Genomic DNA, 22,364 nt, shown 5'->3' on the forward strand with positions numbered 1-22,364 from the left:
TGATTGAAATTCAAGTTGAAGGGTATTAAACATTCAAATTTGTTTCTTAGAAAATGTGCTGAAATAGTCCAAAATAAATACAGAGTAATGCAGGGCTCCATTTTGGCCCTAAAATTTGAGACAGTGCAACTAAATTTTTCATCCATTCGCGCATGTGAAACCAATCATTTTCATTCTTGAATATTTTCTGTTGCTGACAAATTTCTGCCCATTTCGCAGTAATAAAAAAGTGGAAATGTTAATATTTACTTTACAAGTCACTTTATGATCATGTGTACTCAAGTTTTTTCTCGCGCCACTAAAATTCAGATTAGCGGGCCACTGTGTACAGTAACGTGCAGTCACTGACCGCCTTTGGTGCAGCTAGCATGTTTAGATTTCGCTAAGTGAAAGCGTGACTGGGAGCGTCTGTCGCAATTCCCTGAGACTGACTGGCGACCAGTTCAGGGTGTTGTATGGCTTTCTTTCAGATGAGTTAAGATAACTGGTATGGAAAACAGATGCATGGAAAAACTCATGAGAAACAAACAATACATTCTAAAGACACGGTATGAATTAGCATATGTTTGGACTGTAGTTTCACATTCATCATGTTTAAATTTCACAATTTAAAAAAAAAAATCCTGGCAGTTTCTTGAGTGTGACCTTATTGTAATAATTAGGGGTGTTAAAAAAAAAATCGATTCGGCGATATATCGCGATACTACATCGCGCGATTCTCGAATCGATTCAATATTCGGCAGAATCGTTTTTTTTTTTTTTTTTTTTTTTTTTTTTTTTTTTTTTTTTTTTAGGATTCACACCTTGAGCATGGAAGAATGTTATATGAACGGAACATTAAGCCTTAATATTTTATTTTAATGCTGTTCAAATATGAAACAGATTACAACCTCTATAAGACTGAAATTTCAGATAAATAAATAATACATTTTCATATAATTACTGATTAGTATTTTCTAAATTTGAATGAAAAAAAATCGCAAAAATCGACTTATAAATTCGTATCGGGATTAATCGGTATCGAATCGAATCGTGACCTGTGAATCGTGATACGAATCGAATCGTCAGGTACTAGGCAATTCACACCCCTAGTAATAATTATTATTTTACTATTGATATAGTGTAACTAATTATTAAAACATGCTTCATTTGTGCCAACTGTAATGTAGTACACTTATGAAACAACGTGTCATAGCAATGTGCATATTTTTTTTAGATAACATTTTACTCCTATAATCATACTTAATAATAACGTTAAACCTAACTGTAACATTTAAAAACAACATCGTCAAATCTCAGTTGATATTATTACTGTTGGTTCCACTGTTATGGATCAAGCAGCCGGCTCAGCCAATCGGGGCCTTGGAAAGTGTAATTGACAGCGCGGCTCCGCCCCCGGGACACCTGTAATCCAATCCGTGTCGCCTTCACAGGTAAAACCGGCCTCGATTTCTAAGTAATGCCCCCCCCCCCCCTCCCAAAAAAAGCGAGTCGAGCCGACAAAACCCGTTCTGCTCCGCCGGGGACACGTTGTTTGTTGCCGCTGCCCTCATCCAAACGTTTGCGGCGCCGTTTTTCCACGCTTAAAAGAAGACGGATCGGATTTTCAGTACCAACTAGAAAGTCCAGTTCGACCGACCGAGATGTCACAGGAGCATGACAAGTAAGTTGTCCTGGCCTCGCCACTCTCTCGCCCTCACAACAAACCGCATCACACTTAATAGCCACTCTTAATTACGACTTTTGTGGACTTTTTGTATCTTTTTTCACAACACTTTTCCGTTCGTCCCGCGTTGGAGTTTAAACGTCCATTTTGGCTTCCCTCTGACCAGCTGCTTCTCCTTTGACGTTTTTCCCCCCCTTATTTTATAAAGTTTCCCCTGAACGCATCACGGCTTTAAAAATGTCACTTTAGGATTATTTCTATCTTCTTTTGTTGTTAATGGTAAGTTTTCTGATACATGCTGGCCATCTCCTGTCATGTGTTGGAAGTGATTCACCTGTCATGTTGGAGCCTGTACAGGTGTATCAGCACCTGTCGTCAGAGCACTGGCGCCTGTTCGAATAATCAGAATAAAGAAAAAAAAAAACTGTCCCGTGTGGGTGTTGGATGTTTTTTTTTCATTTTGGGTTGTTTGATTTTGCCCAGAGCGCTAAACAGTTGGAACCTATTATGTGTTTAGTCCTAATGATGTTTGTTCAGGAATAAACTGCAGAGGGGTGATGTCACACCAAGTGTCCTCATATCTCATGTGTAAAAAAAAAAAAAGTAATCGGCTTCATACTGCTGCATGCAAACACATAGCACTGTTTTTTCCCCTCAATGCCTAAAATGCTTAGTTCATCATTTTAATCTTTGAGGGCAATGACAAGGAGACTTTTTGGAATGAAATTGTACACCTGCTAGGCGTTGGCTCCACTACAACAATGTAAGCAAGCAGGGGGGTCGTTTGAGGTTTTAGGTCATTTTTGTCAACTTTACTACAAATATTTAATCGATTATAAACCGCCATGTGACACATCCAAAATATTTGTTTGTTTGTTTTTCCTCATTTATGTCATTTTCCCAAGAGTTTTATTGCCCTTAAATAATGCTTCTTATCAGGTTGCGGTTTTAATAAAAGGCACAATTAGATCTAGGATTACTAATGAGCACTTTGCATGAACAATTGAGAAGGAAAAGGGTGCATTTGTTGTAGATACTATGCATAGAAACTGAGCCACACGATCGTTTGGTGGTGGTATTGTTTAAGATGGTTCACAGCTGAGGGGTCGGGGGCGACTTTCTTTCAGGGGCCATTTCAGATTGATACAACGATCTTACACATGATTTGTTATGTATTATGTGAGTATTTTGTGGGTGCTAAATGATTTTTGGACAGGGTAGCACGGTGGCCTAACTCATTTTTTGTCACATCACATCTTTCCCTCCGAGGGTTGTTTTGACTATGAAACCTTAAAAATGTATATTGGCCTCATTATGACAATTGATATACGTTAAGCATGAGCTTGGTTTGTTCAAATTCCTTTAAAAAGGTGCTTGCTGTATCTCAAAGTTATTAAAAGTGAAAACAGTTGCCATTTTGGTAAAGGTTTTACACGTAAATGTGAATGTGAATGTTATGTTATGTTCCCTCGGGTGTACAAAGTCAGCTGGGATAGGCTCCAGCTCACCTTTATCCCTAATGAGGTCAAGTGCAATAGCAAATGCATGGATGGATGCAAAATGGAAAAATGGGTAAATTAAATGTCAACATTTCAAGTTAGTGTGAAAGGGGTATTTGTTTTGGTTTATGAAATTGTGTTTGATGGGGTTGATGTTCTTTCACACCAAATTCATTAGTCAACTCAGCTGCAGCTTTGGACTTTTAAAAGCAATTCATCATATTTGTTTTAAAACTTGATGGCGGTTCCTGCTGTAAATATTAAACCCTGCTAATAATGCTACCAAGGCCTCGTCATTAGTTAACATAAGTAAATATATTCTGTCCAAATAGGCCTGAGCCAATAGTGAAAAGTCCAATATTTTGCTTCATGTTGATGGCGGTTTTTATTTTCAAATCCATTCGGAGAACGTGAAGTTCACAGCTTAGAGGCTCACAGTGATGACACAACAAGCCAAAGGGGGGGTTCAAACTCGCACGCTATCCGAATATTCAAGCAGTCGTGTTTACAAAGCAGCAACGAGGCGGAGCAGGGCGAAGTGGCTGTGACACATGGAAACGTACCGTAGTTGTCATTTTCCAGTGCGTCGTCGTCTTCTCAAAACAAAAGTTGTTCGAACGCAAGAATGCGGCCGGGTCGGATGCGTCACCTGCGGTAGGCGTGCGGACCAATGAGGCGACGGCGCCTCAGTTGTCACACTGGACGAGCCTGTAGAGCATCTTTTTCTCAAGGTGCATCGGCCGTTCCTTGACCGAGATTTGTTGCACAATCACAGAAAAGCCTGAACAACTGGTCTTGCCGATAAAGAACTCTTTCTCTCAGCAGTGTGACTGTTTTGAGACGAGGACGTGATTGACAAGAAGTTTTATTTACGTGCTTAATCCTCAAGAAGATGGAGGAGAAGGATGGGCTCAAAAATACGTTCATTATGCAGTCTCATAGAGACGCATAGTCTTGCTGAAAGTTCAGATGTTTCAGTAGGCTTTTTATGACATTATTGTATCTAACAGTAAAGGCCATGGTCTACAAAGAGTTTCCACAGCATTAGAGGAATTGTTCAATGGTATCAGTCAAGAGAAGGGAACAAAATAATTTCCACTAAAATATGTGTATATATATATATATATGTATATACACAAATAATAGACATAAAAAAACTAATACTGAAACTAACTAAAACAAAGCATTTTGTTTAAAAGTAAAACAAATAAAAACTAACAGAGCAACCCTGAAAACGAATTAAAACCCAACTACATTTAAAAACAAAACAAAACTCAAAACGAAATAAAAACAAACTAAAATGAAAATTCCAAAACTATATTCTACTACATTCTGACTTTAGCGTCGTCATGTTTGCCTTGCAGCAAGCGTGCCGTCCTGGTCCTGCAGAACGACCTCAACTATGGCGGCCAGCGTCGCTCGTTCACCACGGAGGACGAAGCCTGGAAGTCATTCCTGGAGAATCCCCTGACGGCGGCCACCAAGGCCATGATGAGCATCAACGGGGACGAGGACAGCGCCGCCGCTCTGGGTCTGCTCTACGACTACTATAAGGTATCCTTTCTCGCGCTTGTGCTGCTGCTCAGCCGTTGAAGAGAAAAACAATAATAATAGCCTTTATTCTAAAATAAATAAATTTTGTCCTCCCTAAATTCTGCACATATATAAACAATAATGATTTGCTATAGTGTCAAGAAAGATGTCATTGAAATAAATAGAGGACCGTTCAGGCCTGCAACTTTCTAGGCTTGTACTGCAGTTCGGGTGACACAATCACAGTGGTTTTTGCGCTCAATCAAAAGCGAAGCCGGGGAGGGGGGGACGATGTAAGTAATCATTTTAAGCGGCGTGCGCGGCGCAACATCTGTGAGGCAGAGCGCGTAGCGCGCCACATGTAACTGAAGACCTGTCGGGATGTGATGTGGTCAGACGCTCAGCGGCTGTGTTTACCCTCCCATATAGGTGCCCCGGGAAAAACGAACAATAACCCAGGGCAAGCCAGATGCGTTGGTCTCTGATGTGGATCCCAACAAAAGGTGAGAGGTTTGACGTAGAACGGTGGTGGGCCACCGTGGACGGGAATGTTGCATTCTTTTAGTGTCGTGTGCAGCGTGCCAAGTGTTTAAATTAGTCATTCAAACCATTTAAAAGAGTCTAAATTCTGGAATTATTTTGGATTTTTTTTTTTTTTTTAGAAATAAGGTTTAAAAAGAGGGTTAGGGTTCAAACTTTCCTTTCTTTATTCCGTTCATACTTAGCTTGTATCCTTACTTCTTTTGGCAAACCCTGTATATCAGGTATGGGAAACTCATGGCCCACCCCCTTGGAAAAAAAAAAAATCTTACAAATCCCCCAAATTCTCCCCTAAATGCTGCTAAACAGTCAATATATTTTCCCATGAAGAATGCTTATCCTGGAAAAAAAAATGAAGAAAAATATGTAAATATGCATCAACTTTAAGTTGTAATATTACATTCCACCACTAGATGGCAACCATGTCTTACATTGTCCGATACTACAACATGAGTTGGCCTATTACTTGTTTTCCGGGTTTGAAATGATATGCAGAGCAAACATAGTACTTCATTAATATTAAAATTTTGAGTGAGTTGATTTTTGAGAAAGAAAAAAAAAAAAAACATTTGCTGTTCAGTAGTTTTGTTCCATCCTTGAGTGGTAATTTTTATGCCGGAGAACCATTTGCACTGGGGAAAAAAAAATCACAGTATGTGGTTATTTTGTTATGAAAATGAAATATATAAAGTGTGTGGTCTTGTATGTTATCTTATGTGAAAAATCCTCCAGCATCTAAGTTGCTCTTCCATGTTGTATATCAGTGGTGTCCAATTTTTTTTTCGTTTGAAGGCCGCATACAGAAAATTAGGTTGTAATGTTATGAAAACTGTTATTTAAAAAAAAGTACAAATAATGTATTTGTGTTTTTGCATATCTAGAAAATGCTAATGTATATAAATCAATTTATTTGCAATTTTTTGTGACCATCCCCAAACATTTTTTTTAAATGCCATTTTTAGTATATGTTGCAGGCCACTGAAAAATGGATGGTGGGCCACAAAAAGCCCCCGGGCCGTAGTTTGCACACCTCTGTTGTGTATATAATGTATTTTCTATCTGTAGGCACCAGCTTCAGGCAACACATGCCGTCCCTCCTCTTCCAGAGACCAGCATGGAGAACAGGATCCAAGTCCTCAAGGGGCCCTTCAACATTCTCCAGCTGGCCCAGGACAAGAGGACCCAGTTCCCATCACCAGGTAGGTGCTCGAGCACCTTGAAATCATCCCCGCTCCCGTCGTCTCACCATCACGCGCCGTCCTCCTTTCAGACACGACCGTCACCGTGTCCATCGCCGCCCTGCAGAACTACCCGCACGTCAAGACCGAAGTCCCCATTCACGGTTTGACCGTGCCCAGCAGCTGCGCCGAAACCGACAGCCACGTTGGGGTCTTCGACCGCCCGCAGCTGGCCCACAATTCGGTGCAGTTCAGCCCCAGCACGCAGTCCCGCACGCCCCCGGACTCCACCTTCTCGGAGGGTTTCAAGGACGGCTCCCAGGAGGTGAGCGGGAATCCCGTCATCAAACAATAGCGGTTTTCACCCGATCCCACGGAGCCGACGGTGGGCTCGGCCTCCTTTTGGTTTTATTTGAACACCGAAAAATAGCAGCCAGCGTGTTATTATGTCATTGTTGTTTTCTCAACAATAGCCAAAGGGCCTTCTATCCTCTCCTGGAGTGGGTTTATCACAGAAAAGAAAAGAGTAACCCAACTAAACTATGTCGAAAAAGGGGGTTAGCGCTAGTGTTGTTCCGATACCGATACTGGTATCGGCAGAGGTGCCGATACTGCATTAAAACAGTGGCATCGGTATCGGTGACTACTCACAAGTAACATGCCGATACCATTAATTCCAAAGCTAATATAGAATTTTGGATGCAGCATCTTGTCTTGGTCGTGCATGACATTCACTGATATGTGACATGATCACTGCATGCCAATCTAAGATATCCTATTGGCCCTTGAATGCTCTGAACCAATGGCAGGACAGCTTTTTCATGTTGAGGAGAAAAAAACCTGAAGTATCGGTATGGTGTCAGTATCGGCCGATACTGCAAAGCTGGGTATCGGTATCGGGGGCCAAAAACTGTATTGGAACAACACTAGTTAGCGCCGGTGAAAAAAATAACACTTCAAAGGATGAGGTTGAAAAATGATTGATTGGGAAAGTAATTAGAAAAAGAAAAAAAGAAGAAGAGGAAACTGAATTTTTATAATTAAAAAAAAATCTATTTCCAGGTGTTTTCATTCCCGGGTGAACTGCAGTTACGAATGGGCTCCATGACGCCTGAGGACTACGCTCAGTTTGACACGGTGCCGGGGTAAGCAACGCGAACCTGCCGCCCGCCGCCTTTCAGCTTTCACACCAGCCAACAGAATGGTCTCTTTCTTTGGCGCTCTCAAGAGAGACATCAGACTCCCCCGTCGTGGGAATGCGACACAACCATTTTTGTCATCTTAATCCTCATCTTAAATCATCAAGGAAGTATTGTTCAAAGTGATGTATCTCAATTTTTCTATGTCACGGAGGAATTACGGCAAGTCCTCGTTGCATGTGCATTTATAGGCGCACCTTTGCTGCGTTTTTTCAAAATCAATATTTGCAAGTCATTTTTTTAAGGGTAATGGTTGATTACTTTGTATGGATTAGTTTATTTCAAGGTGGTATATACATCAAAAGTACTAGTGGTATCGGTATTGTTGCTGCTCAAGAGTTGACTCCTTATACTGGTATTGGCCGGAAAAAGTGGTTTCTCGGCCAGTAGTTAAGTCAGGTCAAGTCAAGTCAAGTTTATTAATATAGCCCTTTAATCACACAAAAGTCTCAAAGCGCTTCACATGCCCACAGTTGACAAATAGTTGTCTGACTTTTTTTCACCAAGTTCCACCAAAATGACCAACGTTAAATTACAGTAGTATAGAAACTGAGCTTTCATTCCTAAAAAATTATATTTAATATTATTGTAAGCCAGAGTAACATCACATCACTTTGAACATTAGTACTGAACTGTTTTTAAATATGGACAATAAATTCATTATACTTCAAAATAATGATTCAAGCATCAAGTATTGCGCAATTAAAAAAAAAAAAAAAAAAAAAGATAAAATAAATAAATAAAATTTAATAAAGAATATATAACAATAATCATAATTAATACAAAAATGATTGCACGGTAATACATTTTTAAAAACAAACGGTCCTTAAAGATTAAATGCCAATGTACTGAACGTAAACATTAAATATGACTGAACTACAATACAAGATAAGTGACACAGAAACATATAAAACTGAACTGAATTTTGGCAGTGATTCTTTCACAGACCACTAGAGGGAGCCCACCTATCACTCACTGCTATCGAAAATCGATACATGGATCACATCTCTCCTGTCATGTCATCGTAGAAATAATTTTGAGTACACCCTTGAAGCATCCAAGTCTCTGCGTCAGAAGACGGGCGACGGGACCATGACGTATCTGAACAAGGGCCAGTTTTACCCCATCACCCTGCGCGAGATCGACAATAAAGGCCTACAGCAACCGATCACCAAAGTCAGGGTGAGAATTGATGAGCTCCAGCCCGATTTGGACGACTTTTATTATATAAATAAAGACCCACTAGAGGCTGTACTTGAGGAAGTACTGAAGACTTGTTGTGTTATCAGAGTGTGGTGATGGTTGTTTTCGGGGAGGAGAAGTGCAGAGAAGACCAGCTGAAACACTGGAAGTACTGGCACTCAAGACAACACACTGCCAAGCAGAGGTGTCTCGACATCGGTACATTTCTTTTTTTCTTTCTTCTCAATCAATCGCACAATAGATAATAAATTGAGATTTCATGCACATCAAACTTTCCAAATGTTTCTCCCGTCACAGCTGACTACAAAGAGAGCTTCAACACTATTGGCAACATCGAGGAGATTTCCTACAACGCCATCTCCTTCACCTGGGACACAAATGAAGAGGCCAAAGTAAGATAACAAAATAAACATACACATGCACTGTATTGTTGTACTGCTAAAGTATTTCAAGAGTAGATGGACAAATAAAGATACTTTATTTATTCCATGATGGAAAGTAGACTGTCACAGCAGTAGAGAAGAAGAGCGAAAAGAAGAAGAAGAAGTAGCAGGAAAAAAAGGTCTGCGACGAGGGATGAATATGAATAAATAAATAAATAAATAAATAAATGAATAAATACATATGCAGTTATGCTACAAGAGTAGCCACATAACTGGTTCAAGAGGAAAGTATTATATTGAGTGATATATATTGACATATTTGTGATTTGTAAAGCTCCCGATACATTAAAAATAATAATAATAATATTTAAACAGTTAAATAAGGAAGAAAGAGCAACTTTAAAAAAAATGATAACAGAGGGGAAAGGGGAAAGAAATTAAAATGAGACAAAATAAACCAAGGACAAGAAAATAAATAATAATAAATAAATAAATATTATGCAGTTATGCTACAAGAGTAGCCACATAACTGGTTCAAGAGGAAAGTTTTATATTGAGTGATATGTACATATTTGTGAATTATAAGGCTCCCAATTCATAAAAAAAAAAAAATGTTGATATTTATTGAATCAATTCAGGATTGTTAATGTTGGAATGCAAAAAAAAAAAAAAAAACAGGAAATAAGAAAAAGGGGTTAAAAAGGAGGTCAATGGTGCATGGATATGTGATAGGAGGAAAATGTTTATTAAAAAAAAAACTACAAAGAATTAAACGAGAATTGGCAAAAATGGAAAATTAAAAAAAAATGTGTTAAAAATATTTAAACAGTTAAATAAAGAAGAAAGAGCAACTTTTTTTTGACAAAAAAAACTACAAAACTGATAACAGAGGGGAAAATTTAAAATAGACAAAAGAAACCAAGGACAATAAAATAAATAAATACAAAATAGAACAAGTATGTGACATACATAGGTGAAAAGTTAAAAAGGAAAAGAGAGAAAAAAATTATTAACTAAATAAAATCACAACAACAAAAAATTTAAATTGAAATCCAAAATTGGGCAAAAAATTGTATAGAACTAAAAAATAAGGAAAAGGAAAAATAAAGAAAAATAGGTAAAAAAGGTACTAAAAAAATGTACATGTAAAAACAAAGACAATAGGAGACAAGCATGTCACATTTTCCCCTTTCAGCAAAATAAACATCCTTTATAAAGGGCTGCAAAAGAATGAGGAAACTCAGCAGGTGGGCTAAAGGATGAAGGTGAACACTCTTCCTCGTTTGCTCACCCTCCCGTGGCCGTCGGGTGTTTTGTCACAGTCACTTGTGAGAGGAAAGATGAACGATCCAACAGGGCGGCCCACCCGTCAGTGTGCAGTCGCTCGTGCGCACACGCACGCAGACCAGGATGTGACTCCAACCGTCTCATGACTCCAGGCCGGTGCCCATAGGATGTTCATCCTTGTGTGTGCATTTGTGGTTTTTGTCAGCAGCTTGTTTGAGGAAGATGATGATTGTGTGAAATGATTCGCCCTGCAGCATTAATACATGAGGGCAGACCCCTTTATTCATACATTTTAAGCAAGCTAGGATGCTAGTTTGAAATTTGGCTAATTACATAATGAAGTACAATAGGTTTAAATACTGTATGCAGGTAGTCAACAATTTTAAGATATTACAAATAGTCCCCAAATAATCTCTAATGATAATCACTAGGGATTTTCCAAACTTTTTTTTTGTTTTTTTTAAATCTGACAGATGTGTCAAACTGCCACAATATAGCGCCAACTACTGCCAAGGAGGACTTACTCCATGTCAGCATTTTTTATTTTTATTTTTTTGCCTTGCGTATCAGTGGCTGATATTGTCTGTCTCCACGAGTACCCGATAGTTTAAAATAAGGGAGTATTGGCCCGATATGATACTTGGTATTGGTACTAGTGATTATCTGTTTAAAGTGGTAGAAAGCTGAACTTTGATGTTCAACACTCGTAATATGGATTAAAAATTGTGAACCTTCATAGATGCTGCCTACATAAGGTTGCATTTTGTCATTAAGATTGGTGCTCCATTCCACAATGTTAAAACGAATAATGAAAAATAGACTAAGGAAAAATGACAACATGGAATAAAAAGTTTAAAAAGGAAAACATGCATAAATGACAGAGGGAAATTAAACCTGGAAAACAAAGTAAACAATTAAATGAAGAAAAAAAGGGTAACCACCCCCCCAAAAAAAAAAAAATATAGAAAAAATATATATTGCTGAGAGGCGAAAAGTGTAAAACCAAAAGAAAAAGAAAGTAGTTACATTTCTAATTGTAGGATTTTAAGCATTATAACTTAATTTAAGACAATAAATAAACAATTTTCTCCATTCTTTTTTTAAATTATAATTTCACTCAAGGTGTGTTATTTATTTATTTATTTATTTATTTTTATCTATTAAGAGAACAAACCAATGATTATCTTTTTAAAGTGGAGTGAATATTTGAGACATATCGTAGAATGTTATCATTAATATCAATGTCCTTCAATGTAATATAAACATTTGAGAGGGGAAAAAAATATTATTAATTGGTGTAATTTTACTTCCAACTACATACCTTTTCATTATAAAAAATACATTAAAAAAAGATGACAAGGGTTTTATTCAATTATCTTTTAGCATTTTTTTTTTTTTACCCCACAATAGAGGGCACATTTCTCCTTAAGTGGCGCAGCTGTTGACTGGATGTAACCACTAGAGGGAGACACAGATCACTTAACATGAGTTAAATAAGCTTGCTGCCTGCATTTAGTCATGCTCCAATGAGTATTTCTATAATAAGAAGCAGTTATATAATCTCAATATATAATTTCTTCTACTTATTTAGATTGGTCTGGAATGCAGTTAGCACACTTTTGGGGTTCAAATGTTCTCCCACATTTCATATAGTGCAGGTTAGGTCCGTTGAATACAGTGAACTGGACCAAAGCACTTTAAAAAAAAAAAAAATATTTTTATTTTTTTAGTCAGATAAGGCAGACCTTACAAAAGGAAGTGCTTGACCTCACTTCAACATAAGTCCTTGTCACCAAGATGCCATAACATGATGCCATAGCAATGTTTTCAAATTAGACACGGCTATGTCCTGAGCACAAAAACGGAAAATCTTTCATGGAAACGGGCCGGATGGTCTCGAATGCAGCGTTTCCTCTTGGTGATGGCTTCACTGTCCCTTCCTCAGATCTTCATCTCGGTCAACTGCCTGAGCACGGACTTCTCCTCTCAGAAGGGCGTGAAGGGCCTGCCGCTCAACCTGCAGATCGACACGTACAGCTACAACAACCGCAGCAACAAGCCCATCCACCGAGCCTACTGCCAGATCAAGGTCTTCTGCGACAAGGGGGCTGAGAGGAAGATCCGAGACGAGGAGCGCAAGCAGTCCCGCAGGAAAGGCAAGGTGGCCGACCTCAACCCGGGCCTGTCCTGTGAGTGGCGACGCCTCGGAATTTTTACGAGGCAATCGTGCGGCGCGTTGGCGCCGTCAAAATCTTGAACACGCACCCTTTTTAACGACCTTTTTTTTTTTTTTTTACAGTCGTGGATGTCAAAGTGCCCATCCTGCAGAAACGCAACGATGTGACCATCTTCAAGATGATGAATGATCTTGAGACCCAGCCTGTGCTCTTTATACCTGACATTCACTTCTCTACTTTCCAGCGTCATGTGAGTTGCCGCGCACATGCACACACACACACGCGCTCCTTCATGTCACGTATCCACCCAATCCTGGGTCATGATGACCTGCTCATTTGCTGGCAGGAACACAGAGTTTCTCTTTGGTTACTGGGGGCAGTTGGAGTAGCAATTAATAACAAATACTTTGTTACTGCACTTGTCTTCACACATTTGTACTTTAGTTAGGTATACATTTTTCTGATCAAGACTTTTATGCAGCTATTCATACTTTATTTTGTTTACTTTATCAAAATAGACTTGTCACTTCTTTCAACCTCAATAGATGCCGAGACAATGTAAAAAAAATAAAAAAATAAATGTAAACAGATAGTTAGCCAACTGGAGTTACTAGGATGTTTGGGGTCTTATTAGGGTCCGACCAATTAATAGGCCAGCAGATAGAATTTGCCGATATTGGCTTAAAAAAAAAAAAAAAAAAGAGAGAGAGAAAAAAATCTGTCGATTTTTTTTTCCCACCCCCTCAGATTTTTTTTTATTAAATCTTTTTCTAAATTACTTTTTGTTTTTGCTAAAAAATCAATACATATTACAAAATTATTGCCAGTAGATTAGAGATTTTTTTCAGATTTTTGCTGATTTATTTACTTTTGTTTAAATAAAATCCCAAACAAATTAGATTAGAGATTTTTCAAATTTGTATACTTTTTTTTTTATTTACTGTACTCTACTTTTTATTATTTTTGCTAAAAATAATTCAGATTTTTTCCTCTTTTTTGTTTTAGTTTGCTTTTTTATTTTTGCTCAAAAATTGAAACATCACAAACAATTAAGATATTAGAGATTTTTGCTCTTTTTAATTTAATTTTTATTAATTTTTCATTAAAAAAATGAAAACACCACAAACAATTTAGATTAGAGATTTTTCAAAATTTTATACTTTTTTTTATTTACTGCACTGTACTTTTTATTATTTTTGTAAAAAAAAAAAAACCTGAATCACAAACAAGATATTCCAGATTTTTTTCCCTCTGTTTTCAGTTTGCTTTTTTTTTTTTTTTTTTTTTCCTCAAAAATTGAAACATCACCAACAAATTAGATATTAGATTAGATTACAGAGTTTTGCTCTTTTTAATTTAATTTTTAGATTTTTTTTTCTAAAAAAAAAAAATCTAAACATCACAAACAATTTAGTTTAGAGAGTTTCTTTTTACACATGAACACATTACAACATAAGACAAAGCATTAAAGACATAAACTGGCCATTTTTTCTTTTAAACAAATACGAAGATGAAATATTGTAAAACAGTTAGATGTCCCTAATACCTTTATTGTTGTAAGTGTTAAAGAACTAAACAAAAAAATTGCCATTCATTGTATGTATATATATATATATATGTGTGTATATATATATATATATATATATATATATATATATATATATATATATATATATATATATTTATTTATTTATTTATTTATTTTTATTTTTTTTCCGTTAATTGGACAGTTGATCACAGTTATTGGAATTTTGTTCTACCAACTATTAGAATCGGCATCAGCATTAAAAAAATTTTTTTTAAAAATCCACATCAATCGGGCCCTAGTTCTTAAACAGCAGAAAAAATATTGATACCAAGGAGCATTATCAACAGATTTGAAGAAGCATGATTTCCCGCCTTTACAGACTTGCTTGTTGTCAACATGAGGAATGATTTGTGGCAAATTGTGTCTTGTGCCACCCCAGATACGCTCCAGGCATGTTTTCTATGCAAAGTTATGATGGTATTGCAACTTAAACACATTATAAGGACATCTACTGTATCACGCGCACTTAATTTCCGATTTTTATGAATGCTGGCATACAGCAGCCGTCAGAGGAGACGTGTTCACTGTGGACTATGACCAGGTTGACCACGTCACCACATGCAAGTGTATGTGCATTCATATTTCAAACACATGATGATGAACAAAACCTTGTTAGTAAAAAATATGAAATGTGCCTAATTACATTAAAAAGAAACAAATAATGTAATAATAATGTGTGCGGTGAGGCCAGGTTTTTCTAAATCCTCCAAGGGCCATAAAAAAAGTACAGTGGTACCTTGAGATAAGAGTTCTGTGAATCCGCTCCAACTATCTCAATTCACTCATAGCTCAAATCATCTTTCACCATTGAAATGAATGGAAATGCAATTAATCTGTTCCAATGCAACATTTTATAGTGACAGGCTAATTCATAGCAAGGGAGCATCACTGTATAGTAGGGCTGGGAATCTTTGGCTGTCTCACGATTCGATTCGATTACGCTTTTTGGGTCTACGATTCGATTCAGAATCGATTTAACGATTCTCGATTCAAAATTATTTGATTGACAAATGATTTGTGCTTCAATTTACAGATATGCACAACATTGTCATGATCTAATCCAGTATGCTTTGCAAGACAAAATGACAAATAGAGACGTTAAAGTGTCTTTTTTATTTATTTATTTAAAAAAAAAAAAAATTTTTAACATTTATTAATTTTGTATTGTAAGTGCCTTTTTCCACAAAAACAGCATGTGGGCTACAACTGCCTTTTCCCCTTCTTCTTCATTTCTAATTTCAATAAAATCGATTTTTGGATATTAAATATCGATTCGATTCGATTAATAAATGAGAATCTCGATTCTTTTATGAATCGATTTTTTTGGCACACCCCTCCTGTATAGTATGGTATCATTCTTCTTTGCAGGAATGTGTCATATGTATCCAATAGGTAAGAGGGCACTTCCTGCTGGTTACGCAATAATCAACATGCTTCTGCCAAAAACAGTCCATTCCCCCCCCAACTGCTAACATTTACTTTAGTTATTTTTGCCGCCGTTGTTGACTTTGAACCTGGCTATCACTTTCTGATAAACTCTCGCGCTTACTGGGTTCATCGTTCCCAGAATAGCATTCTAATAACAGCAGCACCTGCAATCAATACAGTGGCGGGAGTGAACGTTTTTACAAGCATTTTTTTTTTTTTTAATTGAAACATTTGTTGGCCCTCTCAGTCCCGGTTGTTGCTTAACTCCAGTTCTAGGAGCTCAGTCAACATTTGGACTTGTATCACCTCTTTAACTGGGTCAACCCTGTGAACTGAACACGTAGCGCTTTCCTAGCATACACCGGTCGGTTCGAAACCTCAAAGTTAGCAACAACTAAAGGCGCTCAGATTCCTCCTGTTCAGCCGCCTGGTGCTAACGTCCGTCCGTCTGTCTGTTTGCCTTACAGCCTTTCGCAGCGGAAGATGGAGAAGACAGGTGAGCTCCGATTTCACACCCGCTCGGTTCACATTTGGTTTCACTACTGCGACCGTGTAGACCTTTTGCCACCTTCTCAGTAAAAAAGCACTAAGGGAAGCGTTGCATGTTTGTTCTCCAGTGTCTTTTACCGCCTGTTAACTGGCTGTTAAGACCTCGTAAGCGCTGATTTATGTGCCCGTTTGTCCCGCGCAGCTCCGGCATGAAGAGGTTGCCCTTCAGCGAAGATGAGTTCGGGTCGCCGCCCAATAAGATGGCCAGGCCAGAGGAACCCAAGAAAGGTACGCATGTGTTTGTTGTGTAACGTGTGAACGCGACTACACGTGCATGTCGGCTTGCTGCTCTCAGTTTCAACCGCACGCACACACACACGCTGAGGCCTTCACTCTTTGGCTTCCAACAAAATGCCACCGCGCAGTCACAGACGCTCGCAAACAAACCTGTGCCCTTTACCCTAGATTGAAGTGTGGCTCGCGGCCACATGCGGGTGGACTCCGCACATAAATCTGACTACAGCACATGGCAACTGACGGCTGGGCTACATGTAGAATATGAAGCTCATCTCAGGGGCGGCCATTTTATCACCTGAAAATGGCATCACAGTTGGTAAGGACTCAGGTAACGACCAATCACGGACCAGTCATTGCGAATGTCGCATGATTCAACCCAGAAAACAGGCAAGCTGTGATTGGTCATTGCCAGCCCTGAGCAACTGTGATGTCATCTTCAGTCGACAGCAAGTGACAAAATGGATGCCATCTAAGATAGGTAAAAACGGCTGGATTTTGCTCCTTAAATTGTATTTCACAATATTAATCTAGAATTATATTATTATTATTATTATTATTATTATAGAGAAAAATTTCGACTTTCCCTTTTAAATAATAAAAAAAACAACTTCATTTTCATTGTGTCTGATGTAATTTGGTTTTGCTTGGTTAATGCTTGGTAGGAGTGGCTCTATTTTCGTCTGTGCTAGAACTTGTCATTTATTCATTTTTATTTATTTAGAATGTAAGTAGTTTTTTTTTTGTTTTTTTTACCCATAAGAGTGTAGTCACGGCAGAAATGAGACATCATCATAGAACTAACTCAGTGTTTGTTTTGCTTTTTTTGTTTTTGTTCTTTTTTGCACCACTTATTCAGGAAGGCGCAACCTCTGTTAGGAAAAAAATATTGACAGGATTCAGGAAGTTATGCGAAAGTAGCTGGCGTAAAATATTTGCTGTGATAATTGCTGTTTATGTCAAAGTATTGTTTTCACAACTTTTCAGTCTACGAAAGTTGCAACAAAAATTCTCAGGTCCCCTCTAGTGGTATGTTTCGTTTTATTTATTTTTTAGCTCCTATTTTGTACACAATGTATTACATCTTTAAGACCTATTTGATTTTAAACATTTATTTAGGTTGTGTTTATTTGGGTTTTGATTAACTCTTAGACTACGTTACTGTATTCCAATGTTAGGTCTCTATGCTAGTACTTTTGGGAGCTACTTTTGTTGTTTTTTGTTGTTGTTGTTTTTAAATGAAGCAGTATTTGGTGTAAAAAAAAAAAAAGTGCGAAAACATAGTTTAACATTTTTCTAGGGGTGAATTTAATAAGAATTCAAATTAGAACACTTCAGTAAAAACAAGAGTGTTTACATCCTTGATTCCCCATCATGAGGTTCTGAGAAAAATATGAAAGTGTCACAAGATACTTTTGTTCACCCCGCATAATTTGTTTTTAACTTTTTCCACAGCTTATCAGGTCACTAAACATTTCCACACAAAATCCAATAGAAGCAACTAAAAACTAGTTCAAGATTTACAACAAAGCTCCTTTTGGAGGAACATGACCTCAAATGTATTTTAATTGTTGATGATTAAAATTAATTGAGGGTTATTTAAAGAAAAAACAACAACAACAACCTCCCACGTGAAGTTTTTTTTTGTGTTTGACAAGTCTTGCAGAAGTTCAACCGGTCCGCCAGCTACAGGCAATGATGTTGTTGTCGAACAGAGCTGTCAATCATTTGCAGCGCTGCCTCTTAAAGTGACGGCAAACACATTTTTACATGGCGACTCAACACCAGTCAAGCGTGAAAACAAACAAATGCTCAAAACGCTTCCACCAATATATACACAAAAATGAGTCATACAAGCACAGTCGAAATGTGCTTTTAAATAGAAGCTGCTTATGGATAACGTGCAGTATTTACATCCAAAAATAAAAAAAATTTGGATCACAGAAATGCAAGAAACTGGATTTAAGGAAAAATGAGAGTCTACTGTATGCCATCTTTGTGTGTTTGCAGTCATGTATGATGATTACAGTGTGTGCTGTCTGGGCCCTGAACCACTTTTTTTTTTAAGTTGAAATAATGCCCCTGCAGTCTGGGGTCACCCTAAAAAAATAATAATAATAAAAATTAAAATAATAATAATAATAATAATAATAATAAATAACAAAAATAAAAAACGACTTGACGTAGGGAAAACTTGACTTGGGGAAAACTTGACTTGACAGGAGGAAACTTGACTTGATGTGGAGAAACTTGACTTGACAGGAGGAAACTTGACTTGATGTGGGGAAACTTGACTTGACAGGAGGAAACTTGACTTGACAGGAGGAAACTTGACTTGATATGGGGAAACTTGACTTGACAGGAGGAAACTTGACTTGATGTGGAGAAACTTGACTTGACAGGAGGAAACTTGACTTGATGTGGGGAAATTTGACTTGACAGGAGGAAACTTGACTTGACGTGGGGTAAACTTGACTTGACAGGAGGAAACTTGACTTGACGTGGGGTAAACTTGACTTGACAGGAGGAAACTTGACTTGATGTGGAGAAACTTGACTTGACAGGAGGAAACTTGACTTGATGTGGGGAAAACTTGACTTGACAGGAGGAAACTTGACTTGATGTGGGGAAATTTGACTTGACAGGAGGAAACTTGACTTGATGTGGGGAAACTTGACTTGACAGGAGGAAACTTGACTTGACGTAAACTTGACTTGACAGGAGGAAACTTGACTTGATGTGGAGAAACTTGACTTGACAGGAGGAAACTTGACTTGATGTGGGGAAAACTTGACTTGACAGGAGGAAACTTGACTTGATGTGGGGTAAACTTGACTTGACAGGAGGAAACTTGACTTGATGTGGAGAAACTTGACTTGACAGGAGGAAACTTGACTTGATGTGGAGAAACTTGACTTGACAGGAGGAAACTTGACTTGATGTGGGGAAACTTGACTTGATGTGGTGAAACTTGACAGGAGGAAACTTGACTTGATGTGGGGAAACTTGACTTGACAGGAGGAAACTTGACTTGACGTAAACTTGACTTGACAGGAGGAAACTTGACTTGATGTGGAGAAACTTGACTTGACAGGAGGAAACTTGACTTGATGTGGGGAAAACTTGACTTGACAGGAGGAAACTTGACTTGACGTGGGGTAAACTTGACTTGACAGGAGGAAACTTGACTTGATGTGGAGAAACTTGACTTGACAGGAGGAAACTTGACTTGATGTGGAGAAACTTGACTTGACAGGAGGAAACTTGACTTGATGTGGGGAAACTTGACTTGATGTGGAGAAACTTGACAGGAGGAAACGACTTGACGTGGGGAAACGACTTGAGAAACTAAACTGGCCTTGAGAGACTTGACTTGACTTGACTTGACTTGACTTGACTGCAAACAACACCAACACAGCACACCAAGACAAGACAATGCTCCCACCACCGCCGGGTGAACAAACACCACTAACTAAATACACCAACACTAACGAGACACTAACAAGACACACCTGGGAAACACAAGCTTAGGGCACTGATTGGTCACACATACTGGGAAGGGAAGAGACACGCAGGTGGACGAGGTTAACCATCATGAGACAAGGGGAGAACTCTGGACAAAACACTACAAACACCTAAAACCAAACAAAACCTCAACACACGGAACCAAAACATGACAAATAATCACATATTGAAAGCTCTCTTTATGCACTTTACTATGAGGTATTACTTGACAGGGTTTGTTGCAATTACATTTGGACTTTACAAGTGAGTTATTATCAATCAAAGCTCATAACTAATAGACCTCTTTGCGTGTGCCCACCACAGTTCTGTTGTACATACGTAAAGAGACGGAGGAAGTATTCGACGCGGTCATGTTGAAGAACCCCACACTGAAAGGCCTGGTGGACGCTGTAAGTATATATATTGAAAAAAAAAAAAACTCACACATGAACTCAGAGACCTTTCCATGTAATCAGTGGCAGATGGAGACGTCTCTGTCTGCAGCTGTGGGACCACATAGCAGCGAAATGAGCTGCGACGGGACGGCCCACCTGGTCCACTAAGGTCCAGGGTGGGACGAGTTTGCGGAAATATGACACTATTTTGTGTTTTCAGATTTCAGAGAAGTACGACTTGCCGTTGGACAAGGTCGGAAAAGTCTATAAGAAGTGCAAGAAAGGGTACGTATGCGTCACAAAGAACAAACCTGATTTGCCGGTACTTTTTGTTTGTCATGTCTTGTCGCTCACGTCACATATGGGGCATGTCTTCCTCTTTTGGGAGCTTTCGCTTTCTGACTGCAGCTGGAGCAGGGTGCTTGTTTAGCTGTCATTCATCCAATGGCAGATCTGGGACAATGAAGGGTGCAGGATGTAGCATTAGACAGCAAACGAAACATTTGGAGGACAGCATACATCCATATTTTGTACATGTGCGGTCTGACGAGTACCAAAACCCCTGACCCTATCTTTCAGGATTTTGGTGCACATGGATGACAACATCATCAAGCACTACTCCAATGAAGACACCTTCCAGATCTCCATGGAGGAGCTGGGCGGGATATACAAGCTCACCCTCACTGAAATCTGATTGGACGCCGCAGGAAGCGGAGGATGAAGGGTTTACACTGTGTATTGATAATGGACTTGTATCATGTTACAAGGCAAAAAAAAAAAAGAAGTGGCATTTAACAAGCCATATAGCTCTTAATGTGCCTCATTGTTGATCGATTCCAAGGAATGTCAGAAGTTTTTTGTTTTTTTTGTCCTCATCTCCTGTGTGTTTTGTACAAAGCTTCCGTGATGCTGCTATACCTCATTCTCCTATTGCAAAAAGCAGCAGTGTTCCTCATTATCCTGGCATATTGTGAGGGGAAACAGCTCATCTTAATCAAGCCATAGCACTGATGATTACAACCGGTTGTGATGAATAGTTACTGTATAACTCGTGAAATGAGCACAACGTTGGAGAAGGTGAAAGAAAAGCCCTGACTCTTCAACGTATTATTAAAGTAAATAAATAAAAACGTGGCAGTATTTAGCATGTAAAAAAATCACCTTTGTACGATTAGGGTATACGTGCATGTTTTTAAGAGATACTTGTTGTTTGAGAGTGAAATGGCTTCAATTTCTGACCAATTGAAATAATAGCCTCTTTAGTATTTTTGAATTGAAGGCTAAAATGCATCTTCCCTTAAGGATGATTTTAGAAAAAACTACAATAATTAATTATTTGGTCTAGTAAAGTCTCCATGCTGTTCTGGAAGTGCAATATGATATTTGGATTCAGAAAAAAAAAAAAAAAAAGAAGGTATAACTGCGTGAAAATATTGTACATATCCTTCCATCTTCTGATCCTCTTTGTATCACAGTACTTGTGTATATATTTTTATTAAGAGAATGGTTGTGGGGGTTTTGCTTTATATATATAATAAGATGTCTATCACGCCTAATATGTTTTTTTTATATGAATTTATTATTACGTTATGTGTCAAGGGACAAGAAGTTTTTCATTTTAATGGAGGCAATGCTTTTTTTTGGTTTGTTTTTTTGTAAAGATTTGAATGCACAAAGCGCTCAATAAAAGCTCGCTTGTGCTGCCATCGTCGTCTCTTCAAGTCATATGATGGATGCGTATGTATTGCAGTCTGTGTGTATGCTTTCAAATGTGCAAGAGCAGATGTCTGCATGGGCATAGGCTCAACACTGTGGGGTCTCAGGAAGCATGCACGGGTGCTGACACCACCTGGACGCCGTTTCCTGTGCTGGCCCTTTTAATAATATTCTTTGTAAAAGCTCGTTCAAGCTGTGCAGTACATTGATGGAACTAAAAATGAGAATTCCCTCTGAAATGCCAATGAAAGAACTCAAGTAAGGACTTTAATGCTAAAATACATA

General features: G+C 38.2%; 1 protein-coding gene across 3 annotated transcripts; it reads left to right on the forward strand.

Annotated features, from left to right (window-relative positions):
* Positions 1-1,494: 1,494 nt before the first annotated feature.
* On the forward strand, positions 1,495-22,069 carry grhl1 (grainyhead-like transcription factor 1). 3 transcript variants are annotated; one of them, XM_077538269.1, is made up of 16 exons: positions 1,495-1,663; positions 4,530-4,719; positions 5,128-5,201; positions 6,304-6,437; positions 6,509-6,741; positions 7,479-7,561; positions 8,644-8,797; positions 8,905-9,016; positions 9,116-9,210; positions 12,434-12,677; positions 12,788-12,915; positions 16,149-16,177; positions 16,373-16,458; positions 20,293-20,378; positions 20,584-20,648; positions 20,943-22,069. In XM_077538269.1, exons 1-16 carry the CDS (start codon positions 1,644-1,646, stop codon positions 21,055-21,057), a joined length of 1,848 nt encoding a protein of 615 aa, XP_077394395.1. In that variant the 5' UTR covers positions 1,495-1,643; the 3' UTR covers positions 21,058-22,069. The 3 variants fall into 3 exon arrangements, with proteins under 3 accessions (XP_077394395.1, XP_077394396.1, XP_077394397.1); XM_077538270.1 differs by having other exon boundaries at positions 12,434-12,644; XM_077538271.1 differs by lacking the exon at positions 1,495-1,663 and adding an exon at positions 1,673-1,945.
* Positions 22,070-22,364: the final 295 nt, after the last annotated feature.

This window comes from Festucalex cinctus, chromosome 12 (genome assembly GCF_051991245.1).
Source record: "Festucalex cinctus isolate MCC-2025b chromosome 12, RoL_Fcin_1.0, whole genome shotgun sequence".
Lineage (NCBI taxonomy): Eukaryota > Metazoa > Chordata > Actinopteri > Syngnathiformes > Syngnathidae > Festucalex > Festucalex cinctus.